General features: G+C 43.1%; 1 protein-coding gene across 2 annotated transcripts; it reads left to right on the top strand.

Moving 5' to 3' along the window:
- The first annotated feature begins 12,613 nt into the window (after positions 1–12,613).
- Positions 12,614–26,397, top strand: LOC120567490 (sodium/hydrogen exchanger 2-like). Of its 2 annotated transcripts, none has more exons than XM_039814485.1 (13): positions 12,614–12,924; positions 13,341–13,563; positions 17,532–17,772; positions 18,248–18,498; positions 19,425–19,642; positions 21,345–21,541; positions 21,637–21,726; positions 22,321–22,391; positions 22,632–22,766; positions 23,320–23,416; positions 23,509–23,619; positions 24,347–24,410; positions 26,013–26,397. In XM_039814485.1, exons 1-13 carry the CDS (start codon positions 12,672–12,674, stop codon positions 26,204–26,206), a joined length of 2,145 nt encoding a protein of 714 aa, XP_039670419.1. In that variant the 5' UTR covers positions 12,614–12,671; the 3' UTR covers positions 26,207–26,397. The 2 variants fall into 2 exon arrangements, with proteins under 2 accessions (XP_039670419.1, XP_039670418.1); XM_039814484.1 differs by having other exon boundaries at positions 12,615–12,924; positions 23,506–23,619.
- The last annotated feature ends 230 nt before the right edge of the window (positions 26,398–26,627 follow it).

Below are 26,627 nucleotides of genomic sequence, written 5' to 3'. Positions count from 1 at the left end.
GCCACTGTGGAGTTGTTTGACTACATCAGTGACTTCCGCCCGGGAAATCGACGCCAATCCCCCGTCATCCTCCAGCTCTGCCTCTAACATAGAGGGCGTATTAGTCGGATTCAGGAGTTCCTCAAAATGCTCCTTCCACCGCCCTATTACCTCCTCAGTTGAGGTCAACAGTGTCCCATCCTTACTGTACACAGCTTGGATGGTTCCCCGCTTCCCCCTCCTGAGGTGGCGAACAGTTTTCCAGAAGCACTTTGGTGCCGACCGAAAGTCCTTCTCCATGTCTTCTCCAAACTTCTCCCACACCCGCTGCTTTGCCTCTTTCACGGCAGAGGCTGCAGCCCTTCGGGCCCTTCGGTACCCTGCAACTGCCTCCGGAGTCCTCTGGGATAACATATCCCGGAAAGACTCCTTCTTCAGTCGGACGGCTTCCCTGACCACCGGTGTCCACCACGGTGTTCGTGGGTTACCGCCCTTAAGGCACCTAAGACCCTAAGACCACAGCTCCTCGCCGCAGCTTCAGCAATGGAAACTTTGAACATTGTCCACTCTGGTTCAATGCCCCCAGCCTCCACAGGGATGCACGAAAAGCTCCGCCGGAGGTGCGAGTTGAAAGTCCGTTGGACAGGGGCCTCCTCCAGACGTTCCCAATTTACCCGCACTACACGTTTGGGCTTACCAGGTCTGTCCAGAGTCTTCCCCCACCCCCTGACCCAACTCACCACCAGATGGTGATCGGTTGACAGCTCTGCCCCTCTCTTCACCCGAGTGTCCAAAACATACGGCCTCAGATCAGATGAAACGATTATAAAATCGATCATTGACCTTCGGCCTAGGGTGCTCTGGTACCAGGTACACTTATGAGCATCCCTATGTTCGAACATGGTGTTTGTTTATTGACAATCCATGACTAGCACAGAAGTCCAACAACAAACAACCACTCTGGTTTAGATCAGGGAGGCCGTTCCTCCCAATCACGCTCTCCAGGTGTCTCCATCATTGTGACGCGTTGCGTTGAAGTCCCCCAGCAGAACAATGGAGTCCCCCACTGGCGCCCATGCAGGACTCCACTCAAGGTCTCCAAGAAGGCCGAATACTCCGAACTCCTGTTTGGTGCATATGCACAAACAACAGTCAGAGTTTTCCCCCACAACCCGCAGGCGTAGGGAGGCGAACCTCTCGTCCACCGGGGTAAACTCCAAACGAGGCGGCTCAGCCGGGGGCTTGTTAGTATCCCCACACCCGCCCGGCGCCGCACACCCTGAGCAACTCCGGAGAAGAAAAGAGTCCAACCCCTATCCAGGAGTACAGTTCCAGAACCGAGACTGTGCGTAGAGGTAAGCCCCACCAGATCCAACCGGTAGCGCTCCACCTCCCGCACCAATTCCGGCTCCTTCCCCCACAGAGAGGTGACGTTCCACGTCCCCAGAGCCAGCGTCTGCTGCCCGGGTCTGGTCCGTCGAGGCCCCTGACCTTCACTGCCACCCATGTGGCAGTGAAGGTTTCTTACTATGACAAGTCAAAATGTCTGCTGTGAAAAGAGGGCAATCGGCCCGTTCCAAACAGGCCAGTTTAAAACGGAACTGCACTACTTTAAAAAAAAAAAGTAATTTCCAGACTGACAAATATTTCAAATGTAATTTAAAAGCAAAATGTATGAATGAAAACCAACAGAAGTACTTACACAAGACACACAAAACCAAATTGGGTAACAAAACTTACTAAAAAGTTACTGTTGTTGTATTACTGTTGAGGAAAATGCACAAAATGAGACTCAACATCAGAAAAAGGGATATAATTTAACTAAGAGCTGTTCTGGCTATTGCAAATTAAAACAGAAAGTGAACTGAATATAAAGGGTCTAATTGAGGTTCCGCAGATAGACGAGCTAACATTATGTTAGCTTCGCTGAGGGCCCCAGAAATGAAGACAATGCCCTATTCAGTGTGAACTTTTTTAAGTGTTCAGACCTCCAACTGGGCTGAAGGAAATCAGAAAGCACTTCCACCTCAGTCAAAGCTATCTATTCTAGAGGCTGCACAGCTTCAAATCCAAATGTTAAGAAGTGTGGTGTAGACCTATAATCAACACACACTAAAATATATTACTGTCTATACATGTTCTAGAGTTGTAGACGTTTTCACTGTAAATACAGAGGAACAATTACAGTTACACAGCGGACAGAATATAACCTTGAATGACAATATTTACTCAGGTTCAAAGCATTGCAGCAAAATGTTCTTTTTTAAATTTGTCATATGGGGGTGAGCACAGTTGTTACCATTGCTCTGTTTCAATAAGAGTCCCAGTAAGACCTTCCTGCAATCGTTATTCTTGTTTTTAATTACATCTGTGATTATCCTGAGATGTCAAAATGTCTGCCAAAAAGCTGTATTAGAAAAGATTGTCTAAGAAAAATCTCCCGATTAGGTAAGTGGTTAACCTCTCCATTGGATAACAAAGACAAAGCAAGTAATGCCAGAGGATGGACTTTTCCCACTGTGGCATCCCGAGTTGTGTCCTATTTCACAAGGTTTTCTGAAAGCGCTGAGGTGCTCCGGAACCCTGGGTAATTCTTAGCTTGTTATTGGTTCCTTCATAATTCCTGATGATTAGGCTATAAAACAGATTTTAGACAAACTTTCCAAAAGCAGCAGCAGATTTTCAAACAGAAGAAAAATGAATATTTTCACATGCCATCTGTTTGAAATTTTGGAAAAGGGAAAGTGTCACACAAGCTTGCACGTGCAACATATGTTTTGTGTTAACCACACTTTTTGTGTGTGTAAGATGAACAGTACAAGGAAGCTCTTGCTTTGTTAGCTATGGTAATTATACAGCCTTATTCTGATACTGGTCCTTATGTTGGCCGTGATGTTGGCGTCATCGCGGCCACCATACTGGTACAGGGAAGCACGTACCAAGACAAGAATTTGGCTTCTAAATATATTCTTTTTTCTTCCCATTCCCCATTTAAAAAGGGCTTCCATGATCGAATTTTGTTCATAATTTTGTAAATCAATAAACACGGTGTTCTATTATACACATCTTCTCCTCTGGCCTCTTCTTTACTGGCGTAGCTTCCTACATGGCTCGACCAATGACCCAAGCTGAGACAGAGCAGAGAAAAAGGCAGACAAGCAGAGTCAGTGTGTAAAAAAAACGCCTGGATGCTCAATGGGAAGTAAAAAGATACCACAAAAGAGGTGCTGAAACACAAGAAAAAGGAACGCAATGAGAGGTGGGTGGCTAAACATGGCCCAAGAATTCCCACCTCTTCACCAGAGCAGCCAGGGAAAGAATAAGCAAGTGGGAGAAGAGATTCATAAGGTGAGTCACAGTCAGTGTCTATCTATAGTATTCAGATCCTTTACTTAAAGGGGTGATAGAATGCAAAACCGGTTTTACCCTGTCATAGTTGAATAACAACAGTTCGGTGGGTAAATAGGACATACATAGAAGCTCAAAATCCCATTGACACCCCTTTACTATGAAAATCTCATATTGTGAAACTGCCGCTGAAAACGGGCGAATCTCAACAAAGCTGGAAGTTGACGTCAACCTCACAAAAACCAGAACCTTTGTCAGCCCATGGGTGTATTAAGAGAACGGTCACGCCCCAACATTTACATAGGCTACACAACTGACCTGAGATCAGGTAGTCTTCTGAATCTAGCTAGGTCACGCAGATCTCTGCTATTCCATTACAAAATTCACTTCTGAAACTTTTTTATGCGAGAAATCAACTATGTAAAGCTCAAATATGGGCCGTTTTACGAAAATGGATGGCTAATTGCAAATTTTGTCCGACTGTGTGTCGGAGTTCAGCGCCCGGCCTGCCTTCCTTCACAGACCCCGGCCTGCCTTCCTTCACAGACCCCGGCCTGCTGTGAGGTACTTGGAGCTCCGTCATGACTGGCAGCCCACAGCACTCCATACCCGCGCAAAGTCACCGTCTCTTGGGCTAATGACAACCAAATGCCCCTGCCCTGACAGAGCTCCAGGGCCTGCAACTCCCCTCTTCCTGCTAGCTAAATGCCCGGTGTATGTGAGTGAGAGCGCGGTCAGCGAGCTTGTTACGCCAGCAATCTCTTACCACAGGTTTCAGTTAATCTTTTAATGTGTGTAATTATAATGTGTTGAGTTACTTAAACAAACGATTGGGGAAATAAACACCGCTTGTCCGCGAGTCTCATTGATAGAGCCTCCTGCTGCCGATTTGATTTTAAGGCATTTTTATGAACGCGAGGCCTCTTTGTAGGATGAGCAGCTGCTAGCTATATGTCCCATTCAATACAATGGGGAAATATCGCAGCTAGCTAGCTACACTTTCGGCATAACTGTAGTATATTTACAGTTTGAATTTTGTCACGCTACTTATATAACATCATTCCCCAATGTCTTATAAAGCTAACCGTTGTGTCCGATTTGATTTTAAGACATTTTTATGAACGCGAGGCATCTTTGTAGGACGAGCAGCTGTTAGCTATATGTCCCATTCAATACAATGGGGAAATATCGCAGCTAGCTAGCTAGCTACACTTTCGGCATAACTATAGTATATTTACAGTTTGAATTTCGTCACGGCATGAATATTACAGGTTCCCCACGGTCTTACAAAGCTTAGCTAACACTTGTATGCATTTGTGTTATTTGTGAATGTCAGAGGTCTCGTTAGGAGGAGGCTAGCTAGCTCTCATTGATGGACTCCAGCTCACCGCGGGCTCTATCAATGAGACTTGCGGATAAGAGGTTTATTTCCCCGATTGTTTGTTTAAATAACTCAACACACATATCCATTAGAAGATTACCTGGAACCTGCGGGCTGCGGTAAGAGATTGCGGGCGTAACAAGCTCGCTGACCGCACTCTCAGTCATTCACCGGCCGGCCGGTAGCAGGAAGAGGGGAGGGAGAACAGCGAGCTGCAGGCCCCGGAGCTCTGTCAGGGCAGCGGTGTTTAGTAGTCCAGTCACCCAGAAAAGGGTGAGTTTGCGCGGGTATTGAGCACCAGGCCGGCGGCCTGGTGCTCAAGGCCGGGGTCTGTGACGGAGGACAGGCAGGGCGGCGATGTAGCAACCCAGGCAGCACCGGCCGCTGAACTCCGACAGACAGTCGGACAGAATTTGCAATTAGCCATCCATTTTCGTAAAACGGCCCATATTTGAGCTTTACATGGTTGATTTCTCGCATAAAAAAGTTTCAGAAGTGAATTTTATAATGGAATAGCAGAGATCTGCGTGACCTAGATTCAGAAGACTACCTGATCTCAGGTCAGTTGTGTAGCCTATGTAAATGTTGAGGCGTGACTGTTCTCTTAATACACCCATGGGCGTGACAAAGGTACAGGTCCTGAGATGCTTATGTCAGCCTCCAGCTTTGTTGAGATTTGCCTGTTTTCAGCGGCAGTTTCAAAATATGAGATTTTCATAGTAAAGGGGTGTCAATGGGATTTTGAGCTTCTATGTATGTCCTATTTACCCACTGAACTGTCTTTATTCAACTATGACAGGGTAAAATCGGTTTTGCATTCTATCACCCCTTTAAGTAAAAGTATGTAATTATGATCGGGAAAATGTACTTAAAGCTATAGTGTGTAGTTTCTGTCTCCCCCATGAGGAATTCTAAGTAATGACAACAAAACTGTCGGCACATCCACATGATATAAGCCCTCTGTGATTGCACCTGTGTTGGTGAGGACAATTTTTAAAGTAATGTATTTAAATGGGAAGCATGTTTCGTGGTCACAGCACGACTACGGTAGCGAGTAGAAATGCTGAAAATCAGCATAGGGAGGTTGGGTGGGGTGGTGGATGGGTTACACAACACAGGACTTTCACCCCGGAGGCCGCGTCCCGGCGTGTTGTGTGTCCTTTCCCCGTTCTTCTTTTCCGAAACCCCGAAACCTAACCTCCTTATAGATGCTTCCCATTACGTGCTGACCAGCACGAATACATTAAGTTCTCAGCAACACAAAATAAACGAGATAATCGTGTCCGTGTACACGAATCAATAGATTCAAAATAATGTTACCGCTTCACGAACTGCCGTGAGTGTTGTGTCTAGATACGTGGTGTCATTAGCTTACTCTGCCCTACTCAGCAGTGAAGCTGGGTAGACCAGTAGATACATTATCTCAACAACGTTACAAAACTAGTCTTTATTTCAGAGTGAAAGAGTTCTTTTCACAGTAATCCAACCGCCGACACTGTCCCCACCTGCCTGGCCCTGTGGACGCAGAAGGATGACAAGACGCTTCTAACGTGAGGGTTCGATATGTGGTGGTTGTATCACTCTAAGTTAGAAGAAACAGCTGGATGGAGGCGGATAACTTTGTTAAGCAGCACGTTACTGTTCTTCACACTTTATCAGCTCCACAACAGCAACACTTCCTCGTTTTACTTAATCACATATAGCTGAACTCACCAATCAGACGCTAGCAGAACTTAGACTCAGGTAAATGTGAGGAAAACCACAGAGGTAGATTCTTAACTGCTGATTTAAATAATTAAACACATACAGTACAGGCCAAAAGTTTGGACACACCTTCTCATTCAATGCGTTTCCTTTATTTTTATGACTATTTACATTGTAGATTCTCACTGAAGGCATCAAAATTATGAATGAACATGTGGAATTATGTACTTAACAAAAAAGTGTGAAATAACTGAAAACATGTCTTATATTCTAGTTTCTTCAAAGTAGCCAGACTTTGCTCTGATTACTGCTTTGCACACTCTTGGCATTCTCTTGATGAGTTTCAAGAGGTAGTCACCTGAAATGGTTTTCCAACAGTCTTGAAGGAGTTCCCAGAGATGCTTAGCACTTGTTGGCCCTTTTGCCTTCACTCTGCGGTCCAGCTCACCCCAAACTATCTTGATTGTGTTCAGGTCTGGTGACTGTGGAGGCCAGGTCATCTGGTGCAGCACTCCATCACTCTCCTTCTTGGTCGAATAGCCCTTACACAGCCTGGAGGTGTGTTTGGGGTCATTGTCCTGTTGAAAAATAAATGATGGTCCAACTAAACGCAAACCGGATGGGATGGCATGTCACTGCAAGATGCTGTGGTAGCCATGCTGGTTGAAGTATGCCTTCAATTTTGAATAAATCCCCAACAGTGTCACGGCAAAGCACCCCCACACCATCACACCTCCTCCTCCATGCTTCACGGTGGGATCCAGGCATGTAGAATCCATCTTTTCACCTTTTCTGCGTCGCACAAAGACACGGTGGTTGGAACCAAAGATCTCAAATTTGGACTCATCAGACCAAAGCACAGATTTCCACTGGTCTAATGTCCATTCCTTGTGTTTCCTGGCCCAAACAAATCTCTTCTGCTTGTTGCCTCTCCTTAGCAGTGATTTCCTAACAGCTATTTGACCATGAAGGCCTGATTCGCGCAGTCTCCTCTTAACAGTTGTTCTAGAGATGTGTCTGCTGCTAGAACTGTGTGGCATTCATCTGGTCTCTAATCTGAGCTGCTGTTAACTTGCGATTTCTGAGGCTGTTGACTCGGATGAACTTATCGTCAGCAGCAGAGGTGACTCTTGATCTTCCTTTCCTGGGGCGGTCCTCATGTGAGCCAGTTTCTTGTAGCGCTTGATGGTTTTTGCGACTGCACTTGGGGACACATTCAAAGTTTTTGCAATTTTCCGGACTGACTGACCTTCATTTGTTAAAGTAATGATGGCCACTCGTTTCTCTTTACTTAGCTGATTGGTTCTTGCCGTAATATGAATTCTAACAGTTGTCCAATAGGGCTGTCGGCTGTGTATCAACCTGACTTCTGCACAACACAACTGATGGTCCCAACCCCATTAATAAGGGAAAACATTCCACTAATTAACCCTGACAAGGCACACCTGTGAAGTGAAAACCATTTCAGGTGACTACCTCATGAAGCTCATTGAGAGAACACCAAGGGTTTGCAGCGCTATCAAAAAAGCAAAGGGTGGCTACTTTGAGGAATCTAAAATATAAGACATGTTTTCAGTTATTTCACACTTTTTTGTTAAGTACATAATTCCATATGTGTTCATTCATAGTTTTGATGCCTTCAGTGAGAATCTACAATGTAAATAGTCATGAAAATAAAGAAAATGCATTGAATGAGAAGGTGTGTCCGAACGTTTGGCCTGTACTGTACATTTGCAAGTAGCCTACTGACTGTTTACACAAATATAAAAGTTAACTGTATAAACACTGTAAATAAATTTTTTGTAAATAAACTCAAATATATGAATGAAGTTATAACTAACTCATCACCACATGTCCCACTCTCTGTATATAAAGATACATTGTGTGTGTGTGTGTGTGTGTGTGTGTGTGTGTTATATATATATATATATATATATATATATATATATATATATATATATATATATATATATATATATATATATATATATATATATGTATATATATATACTTATGACCTGTCTCTCTTAGTTACGCTGTTATAGTTTTAGACTGCCGGGGGACTTCCTTCCTTTGACACACTGAGCTACTCTCTCCTCTCCCTTTCTATTACCATTTGTGTGCATCCCGTCCCAGAAATGCTTGTTATTAATCCTAGCTTCTGGGGAGTTTACTCCCCGGAGTCCTTATGTTTTTTCACCCAGCGTATTTCCTTGGAGAACGTTGGCACCAAGATCCTGGTTGCAGCTGTCGCCGTGGTCCTGCTGCACTCCCTGCTGAGCTCTGCGGTGCCCTGCAGTGTCATGCTGCGTCCTGCTGAACCCTGCAGCTTCCTACTACGTCCATCCATGCTCTGCTGGGCCACGCTACATCCTGTAACGCCCTGCAGCGCCCTGATATGACATGAACTACTACGAGTACATTTGGAGTCACTGTTCCATTATTAATGTGACTATTATCGCCACTGTTCATCATATCCCCAACCGGCACCGTCAGACACCGCCTACCAAGAGCCTGGGTCTGTCCGAGATTTCTTCCCAAGAGGGAGTTTTTCCTCGCCACTGTCGCACTGCTTGCTCTTGAGGGAATTACTGTAATTGTTGGAATTGTTGGGGCTTTGTAAAGTATTTATTTCTGTTTTATTAATTTGCACTGCTACTGATGAGAAACAACTTTTCGTTTCTTCTGAATATGCAAGTACTCAGTTAAATGACAAATAAAGTGAATTGAACTGTATGTGCAGTCTGTCCACCTGCAGGTCTGTCTCTGTGGTACAGAACAGGCTCAGTGGTCCAGGTTCTTGGTGGCACCTGGAAGTTGCTCTATGTCTCCTCAGATCCAGTCTTCCATTCAAACACTTTGATATATTGCCTCAACCTCTCACTTATTACATTTAAGATGTATAAAATATTTGCTATTTCGATATATACAACACATATTTCATGTCTGTCTGTCCTGGAAATGAACACCCTCCTCGGTTGCCAAAGCTTCATGGGGGGGTCGCAAGGTCTTTGAGAGTAAGACAACTTTTTCTTTTTTAAATATGCAATTGGCCTATATCTCAATTTTCAATCACTTTTAAAATACTTGTATACAATCTACTCATAAAGGATAGCAATGTGTTTGTTGATGCACATAACTGAAAAAAGGTCAACAATTGTATTGTAGCCTATACTGACAGGAATCCCCTGTTCACTGGTACATAATAACATTGACATAGAACTTTTTAAGTCATATGAAAATAAAATGTGAAATGTTTTGTGTAATATGACCCTAATAATATATGACAAGCGCACACAGGTTTGAGCCATTTATGATAATTGTATTTGTGTTTGTCTTTGTCTTCAATGTCCCTGTGTGGTATCAATAAAGTATATTTTATCTTAACTTAGTCATTTATGAAGATAGGTCATTTTTTCTCTTAATAGGCAATTGGAATACATGATATTGGACTTTGGGAACTTGTGAGGAGCATTATCATTTCAGGGACTAAAGACATCAGTTACATGCAAAAGAAAATAATCAATAGATTAATTGATAACTGTTATTAGCAGACCTAATGAGAGCCTCTCATGCTAAACAAAAAAAGGAAATCATGAAAGGCTCTCTCAAGTCCACTACAGTAGGTTTCAGACTTGAGTGTATCGTTGTGTACATCATCCCAACTAAAGGTCTAATTTTACATGGTTCAGGTAAGATGATTGTATCTGAAATATTGATTTTGATTTGCCTGCCCTCTAAGACAGGGGTCTTCAACGTTTTTAAGACAAGGACCCCTTAACTGGCAGAGAGACGGAGCACGAACCCCCTACTACATATGTTGTATAAAATGTTGCATATTAAACTGGGCCCAAAACCTTTATACATACCTTTTTTTCCATAGAATACTAAGCTATTAAAATAGTTGTTGGAATGATTTTTAAAATCTTGTTTTAATGTTATACATACATGTGGCACAGTGAACCGTTAGGATTAACTATTTGTAGATGGCCTTAGTGACTATATTACCTATAGGCCAGTAAGCCTATCATCAGTGGGCATTTATATTTGCTAGTAATATGTCAGATTCATTTTTAGGACTTTTCAAATTTTTGAAATAAACTTAAAAAAATTTAACCAGAATTTGGAGGCCCCCCTGCATTGACTCTGAGGACCCCCTATGGGGCACGGACCCCCTGTTGAAGATCCCTGCTCTAAGGTATAATATGTTCAATTTATTAACTGTTCCTCTCACCCGGCTTTGGACCTGTGGTGATCGAGCTTTGGAGTCGGTAGCACCAAGACTATGGAACGCTCTGCCTCCTCCAATACGCTCTGCTGTCTCAGTGGACTCTTTTAAAAATCAGTTGAAGACCTACTTTTTTAAACAGGCCTTTGGCTGACCTGTCCGCATTTCATTGTTTTTAAGCATTACTTTGTGATTTTAATTGTGGACTGTTTTACAGTTTTTTACAATCACTTTGGCACTAATTTCAGAACCTTGACGTCATTTTTCAAAACTCTAGACACAAAACTCACAACCAATGATCAAAATGCACATTTTTCAAAACTCTAACACTTTTTTCAGTTGCTTGGATACAATACACATAAACCAAGGATCATTTGTTCATTTAACAAAGATCACCTGTTCAATATGACACAACTTAACATCAAAGTACTACTGTTTCAAAAAGCAATTCACACATTACATTTCAGATGATTGTCTATTCATTTCTTTACAATCATCTAACTATCAATTCATACAACTACTCAAAATGATAAGTAACTGTTGCATTCCTCTCAATGCATAGTTGTATGGAAACAGACAAACAATATTCCATGTTTAGATCATGAAAGTTTCATGAACCAATTAGACTACATTATCTAGGGATGTAATATTTCATCATCATTCTTTACTGTAATGTACTACTGTTTATCAGACACTGTTTCTATGGTCCCATGTACCACCTTTGAGACTATTTACAGTATTGACAGTACTGCACTGTATGGATGCAGGCCCTTGGAATTGCTTGTCCAATTCTGCCAACTCGTTACTGATGATTGAGATATATACTGTATTTGTATATATACATATACATATACATATATACTCGTACCACATTGTTCGCCATGCCCGAAGGTTTTTTCCAAGATGTTTGGCTAATTGCAATGTAGATGAGAACCTGTGGCCAAATCCACAAGACAGAGTTGATGAAGATGTAGAAGTACAGTAATCACTTATTTGTTTAGCTTTTGACAGTACAAGCAAGTTGAGGAACACTGCATTTGATGTTTTACAGTACTACTGTCTTTTCTTTTCTATTTTGTAGCTAATTATTTTGCTTTGATTCAAATAAACCTCTGTTGTGATGGTACTGTATTGTTTTTCATCAATACGTTTCAGGTTTTGTTCAATGATTCCACTGTACCTGTAGTATTCGCTCTACTACTGCAGTACTTTTACAGGGATGTATTTACTTGTAGTACCATAATGAAACATGTATCACCTATTTTGTTCTACAATATTTAATGATTGTACAAACGATGCCACAGTGAAACTAGGGTAGCTTGTGTGTGGGTGATCTAAAGTAACGTTTCAATGGTATTTCACCATAAATTAGTTTTTTGAACCAATGATTGTGCATGTGCAAGATTTCTTTAAAGATATGAAGGCACAATGCAATGTTTTAAACATTGGACAGTCTGTGTTACAAGTGATGACCGTTTTGAGTTTTGTGTCTAGAGTTTTGAAAAATGACATCACGGTTCTGAAATTAGTAGCAAAGTGATCGTAAAAAACATATATATCATATTGTATGTTTATGTAAAGCACTTTGTGATTTGTGACTTTTATCTGTAAAAAGCGCTATATAAATACATTTTACTTACGTATGTGGGTGTTATTTGTAATGTGTTGATGGTAGTATGGTCCTCCTAAACCAGTCAGAAAATGGTGTCCCCACATTAGCGAGTAATTGTATTTGTGTGTGTGTGTGTGTGTGTGTGTGTGTGTGTGTGTGTGTGTGTGTGTGTTGAGCTCTGTACTGCTGGTTGGATATCGTTGCTAGCTCAGGGATTCCTGTGCACATTAGTTGCTGCATGAGTTGTGGAGTTGTTGTTTTGTGTGTGTACATGTGTGTGTGTGTGTGTGTGTGTGTCTGTGTGTGTGTCTGTGTGTGTGTCTGTGTGTGTGCATGCTGCTCGCCCTCCCTTTATCTCCATAACCCCTGTCCTATTCTCTCCCTGTCCCTCTCTCCTGTTGTCCCAGCATGGCTGCAGGATGGCTGCCCTGTGGACTCTCTCACTGCTGCTCTCTGCCTGCCTGTTTTGGCCTGCATGTTTGGCCCTGAATCCCCCAGCTGAGCTCCCACAGCCCCACAACCTGCCCCCCTCACTGGGCGCCAACAGCAGTGATGGTGGCCTGTCTGTGGATCTGCCCATGCCTCTGAGGGTTTTCAGCGTGGACTATAACCATGTGCAGGCTCCCTTTGAGATCGTGCTGTGGATCATGCTGGCCTCACTGGCCAAGCTGGGTAAGCATCAGCTGGTCTTCTGCTCATACATGAAAAAGCCAACGTTAGATAACATCCTAGTGGAAGTGGTTAGATGTTGTTAGAGGGTTCAAATCTGAAGTTAACTGAAATTGCTTCAGGGTTTGTTATGTTACGGTATTTATTATTATTTTATTATATTACTTTATCAACTACTGTATGAGTAACGTTACCCAAGTGGTTCATCTAAATCATCTATAAATGTATTATAATAATTCTTAAAATATAAAGAAGGCACACAAGAAATACAACTTCTCTTATCTGCTGTTGGTGTATAGCTCCACTTTGGTGCTTTCAGTCAGAGTGACAGAAATTCAGCTCAAAAAGTCACAACATGGATGGTGGAATTATTAGCATTAGCATGAAGCCCTTGTATCTTCTCTGTCTCTATCCTCCAGGTTTCCACTGGTCAGGTCGAGTCCCAGCAGTGGTCCCAGAAAGCTGTCTCCTCATCATGGTGGGCCTCCTGGTTGGAGGGGTGATCTATGGCGTTCGCCACTCTGCTCCCCCGACTCTCAGCGCGGATGCTTTCTTCCTCTTCCTGCTCCCGCCCATCGTGTTGGACGCAGGATACTTCCTGCCAGGGAAGCTGTTCTTTGAAAACCTCGGGACCATCCTTTGGTTGGTACAATGTTTTCATTTTGATCTGTGTGTGGGTCTGTGTGAAAAAGCCGTTGAATACACATTTTCTTATATCTTCACATTATTAGAGTTTCTTTTTTAAAGCGATACTTCACCGATTTAGCATTCAGCTTTGTATCAGTAGAAACCCGATAGTATTTCTGAATGACCGTGCCTCCCTCCCTCATGTCCCCCTGAGACGAGAGATTTCTGCATTTGGGGCCTGTGTCAGTACCCGATCCGTTCCACCTGCACAATCCGTTCTGCGCATGTGCAAGATGACACGTATGCCATGACGTAGGCGCAGATGATAATGCTGCGTTCATTCCACCACCACCTTGGAATAACGGCACCGCTTCCACCTGCACGATCCGTTCTGCGCAACGCTAGCCTCCAGCTAACGTTAGTTAGCTAATAGCTAATTCGGCGGACCGCTAGGTGATTATAGCGGTAGCTAACGGTTAATACGGAGCCTCCCCCGGGAAGCTAACGTTAGTTTAGCTAAAGGTTAATTCGGCGGACCGCTAGGTGATTATAGCGGTCTGCCGTTAGCCTCCACCGGGAAGCTAACGTTAGTTTAGCTAACGGTTAATTTGGCTAACCGCTAGCTGATTGCAGCGGTCTGCCGTTAGCCTCCACAGTTAAGCTAACGTTAGTTTAGCTAACAGCTAATTCGGCTAACCGCTAGCTGAGACAGCATGTAAACTTTAAAAGACCCTCAAAATAAAACTTGAAAATAAACGTTAACATATATAACAGCTGTTACGTCAGTTCTACTTTACTTGTGCTCATTTAAAATACAATCACTCAATACTTGTCTTTATTGTTATTACTGTAATGTCTTAATTTAGCTGTAGCCTGCTTTTCCCATTAAGTTTGACTTAACGTTATTTTAGACTGAATCTAGCTGCAGAAACAACGTAACCAGTGGGGCGGTGCCTGTTATTTCGAGGTGGCATGAACGCAGCATTATCATCTGCGCCTACGTCATGGCATACGTGTCATCTTGCACATGCGCAGAACGGATTGTGCAGGTGGAACGAATCGGGTACTGACCAAGGGGGTAAGCTTCGCTTCAGAACTCGAGCCATCATGGCGCCATTTTGTTGCTAACTGGCCATCACCTCCTGTTAGCATTCCGCTTACCGCCATTTTCTTTTTACGTCACTTGGCTGAGAATAACTTTACATCCGAAGCGTTTAAAGACTCGATTTGTCCATTGTTTAGTTCGAAAGAAACACAACAACGTATAAAAGGCTCCATTACCTTGTACCTCACGTTATGGCTCCGTAGCAGACGTTTTTGTAAAAATAGGCTAACGATTGTGTCATAACCAAGTGACTTACTGTCGCACAGTAGAGGAATTACCGTATAGTACAGGAGAAGCTCGCAGGCAGTTTCGACTTACGTTAGCTGTTTAGGTTTAATTACTAATGTTAACTAGCATGTTAGTTAGCAATAATTAGCCTGTGCTTATGTTATCTCCTTACATATACCTACACTCTCCGTCTCTGTAAGATTGGGAATGATTGAGATTTCTCTCGGCACAGCTACCAGAACACTTACAACTTTCAGACACGTTGCTCACGTCACATTTACGCTGTCTCTGTCAGTTGGAGGCTGCGCAGTAAAGCTGGCCATCACCGGAAAAGTGCTTCTAATAGCCTTCACTGGTCTCCGTCCAGAGCAACGGGGTCTATTGGTCCATTAATATATATGTCAATGGTACTGACAGCCTGGAAAAAATCTTCCGATGACGTAAAAAGACGATTTTTGCGTCATTGGAAGATTTTTGGGCCAGAGGCAAAGGACTACAGCCAGTAGTAGGATCTACTTCCGTATGTTTTCAACACGCCCACAGGGGGTTGGACTGCCGAGTCTGGCCGAGGTATTCCGAATGAAAACGACTGTCAGCCATCTTGAATCTTCGCTAAACAGCCTTTCGGTTTTCAGCAGAAAACATTTACAACAATTATCTGCATTCAAACTACCGGACGTGTGTACCACCGGGATACATCGGTACAGATCGGAGAATATGGAGGAAACGTTATTACAGACGCAATGCACCGGCACACTACGTGAGCCGCCTGCCGCGAGGAACCGGTGTCGCTCAATGCCGCTAGCCGGCTAGGGGACATCCTCATCGGCTAGGTGGAAAGCTAACGCTAGCTGTCCACCTGTCCCAGCCATCCTGCTTGCAAGTGTCTGCTCATTAAACAACAAGCTGGACTACATCCTCCTTCAACGAAACTCCTGCTGTGTTTTTGTTGTTGTGGAAACATGCCTGAACAACAGTGTACCGGAACCGGGACTATCCAGCTACCAGGCTGCTCTCGCCAGCCCGTGGAGGTGGGCTGTGTTAAACGGACTGGTGTAGAAATAAAATCCAACTAGCTACTGCTAACTGCTGGTGGAGCTTGTGACTGTTAAATGCCGACCATTCGACATTCCACGCTAATTCACGGCTGTGTTTATACTCTGTGTTTAGCTACACCAATGCTAGTATGCGTTAGCTGAACTTTACGGATCCTGCTTGCAAGTGTCCGCTCATTTAGACCACAAACTGGACTACATCCAACTTCAACGACACTCCAAACGTGAGTTCAGAGACTGCCGTGTTTTTGTTGTTGTGGAAACCTGCCTGAATAGTGTACCGGACTGTCCAGCTACCAGGCCTGCTAGCCCTCCGAGCTAGAGATGCTCTGTCGCCAGGTAAAAGAGGTGGGCTGTGTTAACACCGAGTGGCGCAGAAATGTGGTGATTTGTATCCATTTAACTGCTAACTGCTGGTGGAGTTTGTGACTGTTAAATGCCGACCATTCTACATTACACACTAATTCACGGCTGTGTTTATGCTCGGTGTTTACAGCCCACCAAGCGCTAATGCTAGTATGCGTTAGCTGAACTTTACGGAGCCTATAAAGTGTGTGTACTAAATGTAGCCTGTTTCGTATGTCGTTTTTATATAATGTCGTTTGTTGTTAAATGTGTAACACCACTTGAGTCACGATGAAACGTTGTTTCGTGTATATGGTTGAAATGACAATAAAACATGCTTGAGTTGAGTTGAATGCCTCTGTCGGTCTGTCAAGCGGTAGGCGTGGCTTGGGAGTGGACTCAAAGCAACGAAGCAGGTGCATTCTGGGATTTGGTGTTTTTCATCCATATAAGACCAAAACACATTTTCTGGCTTTTCTCGGCCTAGAAGGCACCAATTTCAATTTTTTTTTCACATTTCTACTACATAAGTGACCCAATTTAAAGATATATTCAGCTTTCCAGCGGTGAAATATTCCTTTAAATATGCCATTACAGGAAAATAACATTTGTGTAAAATGCACTCACATTTTCCAACCAATTTATATAGCGTCAATGAAACAAGCAGATAAAATATGATTTATCTGTTTAAAGCTGCTAACAATGCTATCAGTATTTATTTTAGCCATGCTAGCAGCTTGGCTCAAGGGATGGCACTGTTTGTGAGACTTAGATTTCTCAAAAATGGATGAATTGCCATGACATTTTGTGCAGACGTCCAAATATCCCAGAGGAAAATTCCTAAATACTTTAGTGATCCCCTGACTATCTAGTGCCACCGCACGAGATAGACAGATCTTCAAAGATCTTTGTGACCAGATCTTTGAAAAACTAGAGGCCTTCCCATCAGCCTCAACTGTACTTTTTGACTAAGAACATGGCTAACGTTATGCTTGCTAAACATCAGCATGGTAACATTGTCATTGTGAACGTGTTAGCATTCTAATGTTAGCATTTAACATGTTTTAAAGAGGTGGCTCATAGAGAACACCCTACATACTCAGCAGTTCCTCTCAGCTCTGGAGCATTTTTGCATCTTTCATATCATTTGTTTTGGTTTTTATTGCCCAGAACGTCTTACCGCTCTCAAACTTGCCAAGCAGTTTTATTCCTGTTTCCTGTAAAGCTGCTGATTGTGTATACATGTGCAGGTATGCGGTACTGGGAACCCTCTGGAATGTGCTGGGCATCGGCCTGTCTCTGTACGGTGTGTGTCTGCTGGCCCCGAGCTCTCTGGGAGACATCTCTCTGCTCCACTGCCTGCTGTTTGGCTCTCTGATCGCTGCCGTCGACCCCGTGGCCGTGCTCTCCGTCTTCCAGGAAATGCATGTCAACGACCAGCTTCACATCCTGGTGTTTGGAGAGTCGCTGCTCAACGACGCCGTGACCGTGGTGAGGGGGAGAGGTGGTGAAAATAACAATAAGATATCTTCTTCTGTGTTGGGCCATCGGGTTCTGTGATGGGCCACACACACACACACACACACACACACATGGGTTGGGCCACCAGCAGCACGGTGCCCCTATGGTTAGCACTGGGGCCTCACAGCAAGAAGGTTCTGGGTTCGAACCCTGGTGGTCCCGGGCCTTTCTGTGTGGAGTTTGCATGTTCTCCCCATGTCTGAGTGGGTTTTCTCTGGGTGCTCCGGTTTCCCCCACCACTAAAAACATGTTCCCTTCCCTCTCTACCAAGCTGAAGTGTGTTGAGCGTCTGGCACCGTTAGGCTGCCATTCATCACCCAGGTGGGTGCTACACATTGGTGTGGAAGAGAGTAGCCGTCCCCCCAAAGCACTTTGAGTGTCTATGATAAAAATCTATATAAATGTAATGAATTATTATTATTTAATACATTTCCCATTCTCTCAGGTGCTCTACAAGCTGTTTGAGTCCTTCCTCCGTCTGCCGTCAGTGTCGGGGCTGGATGTGTTGCTGGGGGGGTGCAGGGTTTTGGTGGTGGGCCTCGGCGGCCTGTTCGTAGGCCTCTTCTTTGGCCTGGTGGCGGCCCTCACCTCCCGGTTCACCTCCAGAGCCCAGGTCATCGCCCCGCTCTTTGTCTTCCTCTACTCCTACCTGTCCTACCTGACCTCAGAGATGCTTCACCTCTCTGGCATCATGGCGTGAGTGCTGTTGAGCATCAACTCAAACTCAAAGACCTCCTTTTGTATGAATGAATGAATGAATGGATGAATGAATGAATGAATGGTTTATTTTTGTGTCGGGCCACTTACGTGGCCCATCTTTTATAGGCTTATTCAGACACATTTGAAGTAGTCTATATCCACAACGTTCCACTTCTGGGATTGTTCTCGTTCTGCCGGAAATTCCGCCGGATGTCCCTCTTTTCGGATGTCCGTTACCTTCCGCTTTCGTTGTGTTGTAATTTTAAACTCCGGTGGATTTGTGAGGACTATGGTTAACTGCTCCTCAGAACTCTGCAGGGTAAATCCAGACAGCTAGCTAGACTATCTGTCCAATCTGAGTTTTCTGTTGCACGTCTAAAACAACTAGAATAAGTTCCTTCCTGAGGCTAATTTGCAGAGGCACCGTGGCTCTGTCTGGAGCTTAGCCCCGCCCAAGACGATTGTGATTGGTTTAAAGAAATGCCAATAAACCAGAGCACGTTTTTCTCCTATCCCTGAATGCTGTGTGGACTCGCCAGACCCTCCTCCGCTACGCTGTGGAGGAAGGTCTGGCAATGCGAGACTACATTTTAACTAAACGCTTTCCTAGTGCTGACACAAAACAAATATGTACATCAAGGGTACAAGTATAACATTTACAATTCAACAAAAAAACAGATACATGTAGAGTAAATACAAGGATACTAACATAAAGTTAACATTTCAACATAAAACCCTTTTCAGACCAGAATAAATCACGTTATGTTTTTTTATCATCATCGTAATATCAACTGCCGCAAGAAATACATCACAAAAGGCTGCTACATGTTGCAAAAGACATTCAGAGATTTTGGTTGACAGTTGAATTAAGACATCATGTTTAGCGTGGTAACATGTGATTATATTTCGTCCCCTCTGTGCAGCATAGTGACCTGTGCCGTGACCATGAAGCAGTATGTGGAGGCTAATGTGTCAGAGCGCAGCAAGACCAGCATCCAGTACTTCCTGAAGATGTGGAGCAGCGTGAGTGAAACCCTCATCTTCGTCTTCCTGGGCGTGTCCACAATACAGGATGTCCATATGTGGAGCTGGCCCTTTGTCTGCTCCACACTGCTGCTCTGCCTCATCTGGAGGGCCACAGGTAGCTTGAAAATCTTTCCTGCACTTTCACTTTTTATGTCACTTAAATTTTAGTTATAGTGTCAAATCATAACAAAAGTTATGTCAGGACACTTTACAGATAGAGTAGGTCTAGACCACACTCCATAATTTACAGAGACCCAACAATTTCCTCCCTAGAGCAATCATTTAGTGCAACAATGGCGAGGAAAAAAATTATTTGGAACAGGCAGAAACATTGGATAGAACCAGGCTCTTGGTAGGCGGCCATCTGCCGCTGCCAGTTGGGAAACAGAGACACAGATACAGAAATAGGATTTCATAATAATTATAGCAGTTGGCATGATGCACAGTGGCAATTATAGTAACAATAAAATAGAAATAATAGTAGTAGCAGTATACTACTTTCGAAGCAGCAGTTTATTTTTAAATCTATTTTCTTTTGTTTATAACATTTAATCCCATATAGTTCAACATATAGTCTGAGACATACTGAGTACCCCTTTTTATTCGATCCCAGAATCTCCAAAGAAATTGGGCGACGTGCCTTTAAATTAAAAAAACACCTTGCCCGGCTCACTTTGATCCATTACTTCATTTGGTTTCTTTAAAGTGCTCATATTATGGTCATTTTCAGGTTCATAATTGTATTTAGAGGTAATGTCAGGATAGGTTTATATGGTTTAATTTTCAAAAAACACCATATTTTTGTTGTACTGCACATTGCTGCAGCTCCTCTTTTCACCCTGTGTGTTGAGCTCTCTGTTTTAGCTACAGAGTGAGACATCTCACTTCTGTTCCATCTTTGTTGGGAGTCGCACATGCTCAGTAGCTAGGTAAGGACAACTAGCCAGTCAGAAGCAGAGTATGAGGGTGTGCCCTGACAGTAGCTAGGTAAGGACTACTAGCCAGTCAGAAGCAGAGTATGAGGGCGTGCCCTGACAGTACCTAGGTAAGGACTACTAGCCAGTCAGAAGCAGAGTATGAGGGCGTGCCATGCTAGCAGCTAGGCGAGCATTATAACGTGTGTTCCAAAGTGACCACGTTTGTCTCTGAAGTAAAGGCTGGACTACAATAGAGCTGTTTGGAGCAGTTGGTGAACAGTGTTTTCTGTTGGAGATGGTAAGTCCCTTTGGGGGGGACTTTGGGCTTTTTCACTTTGTAAACCTATAACATGCACAAAAAGATATATAACACAATAAAGGAAAGGGAAAAAGCCAAAAAGCATAATATGAGCACTTTAAGGCATCTGTCTTTAAGTCAATCAACCTGCTCTTGCTTCTAATCATACATGACACATGATTCTTGTTGATTTTCTTTTTCTTTTTTTTTTTCTTATGTTGGTCAGAGTTATGTATATATGTATGTTCTGTTTCTTCTTTTGTCCTCCTTAATGTGTTGGCACATTTTTGTGCATATATTGTGCATAGCAGCGCAATTGGGATACATGCAAATTTATTGTGTAGTATTTCATGAGGGGGAGTCAGTTGGTGTTGGAGTAGTTAGGCTTGGGAGTGCTGTGTTTATGTGTGAATGTATTTTGTGTTGTGTATTTGTCTTAAGGACCCCCTCGAAAATGAGATGATTAAGCTGAAAGGGTCTATCGTCCTAATAAATACTCTCTTTATATATACTGTATATGTATGTACAAAGATGCTCTGGCCATGGAGCTTGATAAACAGTGGTCAGAATAGAGGAATCAACGCATGTGGCTTCCCCTGAAGGTGTTCTCCTGCTGACTGCTGTGGTGAACAAGCTCCGGAGGAACACGGTCACCTTTCGAGATCAGTTCATCATTGCCTATGGAGGCCTGAGAGGGGCCATCTGCTTCTCCCTCGTCTTCCTGATCGACGACTTCCCAAAGAAGAGACTCTTCATCACAACGACCATCGTCGTCATCCTCTTCACTGTCTTTGTACAGGTGGGAGAATAATGTCACTTGCTTCTTCTTTTCTTTTTGGCTTCATGGAGTACTTGTTTGGATATCTGTTGAATTTGGTTTTGTCTGGTTTCCAGGGGATGACTATTAAGCCTCTGGTAGAGCTGCTGGATGTGAAGAGGAAGAAGAGAGCTCTGCCTACGGTCAGCGAGGAGATCCACAGCAGGGTGAGAAGCGGGGGGGCCGGGCCGCCAAGATGGTCTGTAAGGAAGACAGTGTATACAGTATATGCATTATTAAAATGGTGTATTCCAAGTGTAATTATCAACTTATCCAATCAAGTGAGGAATGTAGACACCACAATCAGTCATGTCTCTTCCATACATCATTCATTTAGTTGTTTTCATAGTAATAATTTCATTATTTATTTAAAATATTTCAGACTGTATATGTATGACATTTTTTTCAGTAGAACAAGGTAAAATATTGTAATAAACCAACATGAATTATTGGTTATAATTTTATTTAAAAATGCATACTTCTTAGCTTAAGACCTTCACTGTATTTTAAATGTCCTTGCTTTTGGAGTCATGCTGTAACACAATGTATGTATCAAAGCAAATTATCTAAGAAGAAGGATTCATTGAGTGTTAATATATGTGTGATAACTTAACACATTATGTATCTTCAAACACTTTTCTTGCTGTTTTGGATATGTAGCATGCAGGGATGAACACCCACTTCAAAATATCCCATGGGAAATGATATGTAGAGGCAAAAGAAATCTGTGAATGATATACTCATATCATGTCTCCTCTCAGCTCATTGATCATCTGCTGGCAGGGATAGAGGATGTGGTTGGCTACTGGGGGCAGCACTACTGGAAAGACAAGTTAGTTTCTCTTGTTTTACATTTACTTAGCGTTTTCTGATTGTTTCCCCTAAATGTTTTTGCATGCCCATAAGAATAGGACCTGAAATGACCAGTAGGTGGCAGCAAACACCGCATGCGAAAGGTCCAGATCATTTTCCAGTCAGCTGGTCACTGAAATGTATTTTATGTGTGTGTGTGTGTGTGTGTGTGTGTGTGTGTGTGTGTGTGTGTGTGTGTGTGTGTGTGTGTGTGTGTGAGGTTTGAGCAGTTTAACAAGAAGTACCTTCGTCGTTTCCTGATCCGTGAGGATCACCAGGCTCCCTCCAGCATCCTCAGAGTTTACCAGGAACTGGAGAGAAGGGACCAGAGGGGAGACGAGGAGGCACCACCACTGTGAGAATATATATATATATATATATATATATATTTTACTCTATTTCAGCATCTCTCATAGTCGGGCTCAGGGATCTCCAGGACTTCATAGAAGTAGCCCCATAGGGTCCTTAAAGTGCTCATGACAGTACCTAGGTAAGGACTACTAGCCAGTCAGAAGCAGAGTATGAAGGCGTGCCATGCTAGCAGCTAGGCGAGCATTATAACGTGTGTTACAAAGTGACCATGTTTGTCTCTGAAGTAAAGGCTGGACTACAATAGAGCTGTTTGGAGCAGTTGGTGAACAGTGTTTTCTGTTGGAGATGGTAAGTCCCTTTGGGGGGGACTTTGGACTTTTTCACTTTGTAAACCTATAATGTGCACAAAAAGATATATAACACTATAAAGGAAAGGGAAAAGGCCAAAAAGCATAATATGAGCACTTTAAAACTAGGGAAAGTTTCATGACCACCGCGGTTAGATTTTTTTTGTAATTATAAATTAGATAAAGGCAAATGCAAATATGACCCTGTTACATGTGCTAATTGAAAATGTTAATGGACTTCACTTTTAGAGTGGACCCTCGCTCCCACAGCCGTCCCCTCTTACCCGAGGAGATGGACAGCATCAGGCGTATTCTCTCCAGAAACCTTCAGAACTTCAACAACAAGGTACATATTCACAGCTTGGGTTTGTGTACCTCTGTTGCATTATACAGTAGGTATGTACTATTCATCTACTGTTTGTGTTGTCCCTCCAGCAGACGCCAGCCTACAGCAGACACACCCTGCACCAAGACGCCACTATGGACAGAACAAGGAAGCCTCTTCACAGACACCAGAGTCTGGGAGAAAGATACACGTTTAATACACAGGTACCATGTTAACACAAGTCTTTCAGTCTCATTTCCTCTGAGTCGCATTGATTAAAAATAACGTGACAATTTCACGAACTGCCGTGAGACCGTGTTGTATTGAAAGTAAAGTAAAACGTTAAACAAATTAAGTGAAATAATCCTTCCAAAATGCTACATACTGGTACCGTTTTAAGATTAAAAAGACTATCTGAAATTCATCAGGCAAATGAAAAACATACATGATTTTATCCTCAAAAATGTATCATAAGCAGTGCCACACAGAATCTGCGGACACAGAATTCCGCAGATTTTCCTCAGATTTCCCTCAGATTTCCCTCAGATTTTCCTCAGATTTTCCTCAGATATTCAACAAATTAAAAAAATGAAAATAAAACTCAGAATGTTAACACATCTCCACCCCAAGCAGAAAAACAGTCTGCTATATTCCGCAGATTTTCATTCTGGATCACCGCTCAATAAAAAAATAAATAAATAAGCAAATCTTATCTTTCAAAACCAATTACTGTTTGCTCCTACTTTTCATGAACACACTGTCACGGTGACAATTATTTGTGTTAAAATGTGAAACAAGTGTCACTATTTGGAAATAAGGCAAGATATACATCATGATTCACGTCAAGAAAATACCACTTTACTTAAAATTATCAATAAGCTTGATTGAGTTATTCATCACACTGATTTAGTTCAAACCTGTTTGTTTTACTGTATACTTCCATTGTGACAGGGGGAGGATGGAGAGTTCAGTGGCTCACGCAGAGGGAGAGCAGGACTCAGCAGGTCTCACACAGGTACAGTAAAAGACAGTTCAATACATATAAATATACAAAAACACACATACTGGACAAAATATGCAGTTTTTCCTATAAGTCCCCAAGATATAATGTACTGTATGTATGTCATGTTTCTTTGTGTGTCTGTGTACCAAGACCCTAGTGTTGGAAAGGACAATCACTGGTGTATGGATGACAAAAAGTATTATTATATCTACTAGAGATGTTCCCATACTATTTGTTCCAACCTGATCTCACAGAATTCCATGAAATGAACACGGCCCCATAACTCAAAATCTGTGGCATATTCACGGAATAGCAAAACATTCCGTGATGGGCCCACGGAAGAATTCTGTGAAATGAACGCGGATCGCCGAAAAGTCCGTGATGGGCTTATGGTTCCGTGACACGTGGGAAAAGCGGGACGGTTGGGTTCAGGAAAAGGTCGTGGGTTGGCTTATGGTTCCGTCACACGCGAGAAGAACGGGACCCTTGGGTTTCGGAAAAGAAGAAAGCGACTTTAGGAAACGTGACATGCGGGACACGAACCCCGGTCTCCTGGGTGAAAGTCCTGTGTTTGACCCATCACCCATCACCCCTCCAACCAATGACCCATCACCCCCCCAACCAATGACCCATCCACCCCCCAACCAATGACCCATCACCCCCCCAACCAATGACCCATCCACCACCCCAACCAATGACCCATCACCCCCAACCAATGACCCATCCACCCCCAACCAATGACCCATCCACCCCCCCAACCAACCTACTTACGCGGAATTTCGGCCTTTCATACTACTCGCTACCATAGTTGCTCTTAATGCTACGTCATCTTCTCATTGACTTTACATTGGCATTGTTTTCCGTGGTGGCCACACGGAATTTTCACACATTCCGTGCCACCACCACGTAATGAGCTGTTAACAATTCATGATCATTTCACGGAATTCTGTGAGACCAGGCTGATTTGTTCCCTCCCGATACCGATTCTGATACCTGATCTTGTGTATCGGCCAATACTGAGGACAGATTGTTTTTTTTTTAGCACTGAGTAAAAAAAAACATGTATATTATTTTTTAACAGTTGTATACTACCAACCATGTATATACAGTATGTGATATGATTGCTCTCATTGTTTTATGGCCTGGCTCAGGTTAAAGCCTTTGTAAAACATGAACAAATACAACATACAGAGAAGTTACAAAAACACACATAGATAGAATCAATGACATATACAGTACATTTCTTGTATTATCTAGTCAGTCATAATGGAAACATAATATAAATAAACTACTATTTAAGTAGATTATTTTGGATTGGTGCATAAACCTGCATATTCGCCGATACCAATACCAGCATTTTAGGCAGTATCGGCGGCATTTCTGAAACTGGAATCGGTATCGGAACAACTCTAATATCTACACTTGTCTTTCCACTCCTCTGCTTTCTCTCGAGCACTCAGTAGTCACTAAAAAAACACAGGGTAAGTATATAGACACGTCATGAGATTGTCTCTCGTCTCTCTCCACCTCCTGACCTTTGACCCTGACAACTATAGTGTGACTATTCTGACTTGGCGGGCCTTGAGCTCACAGCAGCCTCTCTTCTCTTGGCAGTATGCTCCATGAGCCCGAGGCCTGTCCTCCAGGACTCATCTGTCCTGGCAGCTCCATCTCAGTCCAGAGGGCTAGTGGATCCCAAATCTTCAGCTGTCAGAAAGGAGCAGATCTCTTCACAACATCAAGCGCCTGATGGAAGAGCCCCGAAGAAACAACTCAGCTTTGTTTTGGAGAGCGAGAAGCAGCAATGAAGGCAGACTGTGAGAAAGACAGAGGAGAAGAAATGTAAACCAGTGAATTCAGTCATTTCAAAATGGCTCCATAAAAGTGATAAGTACCTCATATTTATTTAGCCATAGAGTTGTGGGTTTCAGGGCTGATGAAAGTTTTTTTGCAATTGTATGGATATCTTCCAATTAAAACTTTTTAAATGGATTAATAACTCACCTCCTGGTTTTATCATTTTGAGTGTCTGCCAGCTACAATAAAGCTTTCCTTAGCTCCGTGTTCCAACTCTTGCTGGAGGTTTGAGGGCCATTTGCATCCCTAGTCTAATTCATTTTCAAAGTGGCACTCCAAGTGTAACACCTACCTTAGAAATAGCTTGCAGTTATAAAGGGTGATACTCGCTGTCCACATTACAAGCACACACTCAAACTAATCCTGCCTCTC

The sequence above is a fragment of the Perca fluviatilis genome, chromosome 10 (genome assembly GCF_010015445.1).
Source record: "Perca fluviatilis chromosome 10, GENO_Pfluv_1.0, whole genome shotgun sequence".
NCBI classification, from domain to species: domain Eukaryota; kingdom Metazoa; phylum Chordata; class Actinopteri; order Perciformes; family Percidae; genus Perca; species Perca fluviatilis.
The sequence above is the reverse complement of the archived record's forward strand: the minus strand, read 5'-3'. Positions and strand labels throughout refer to the sequence as shown.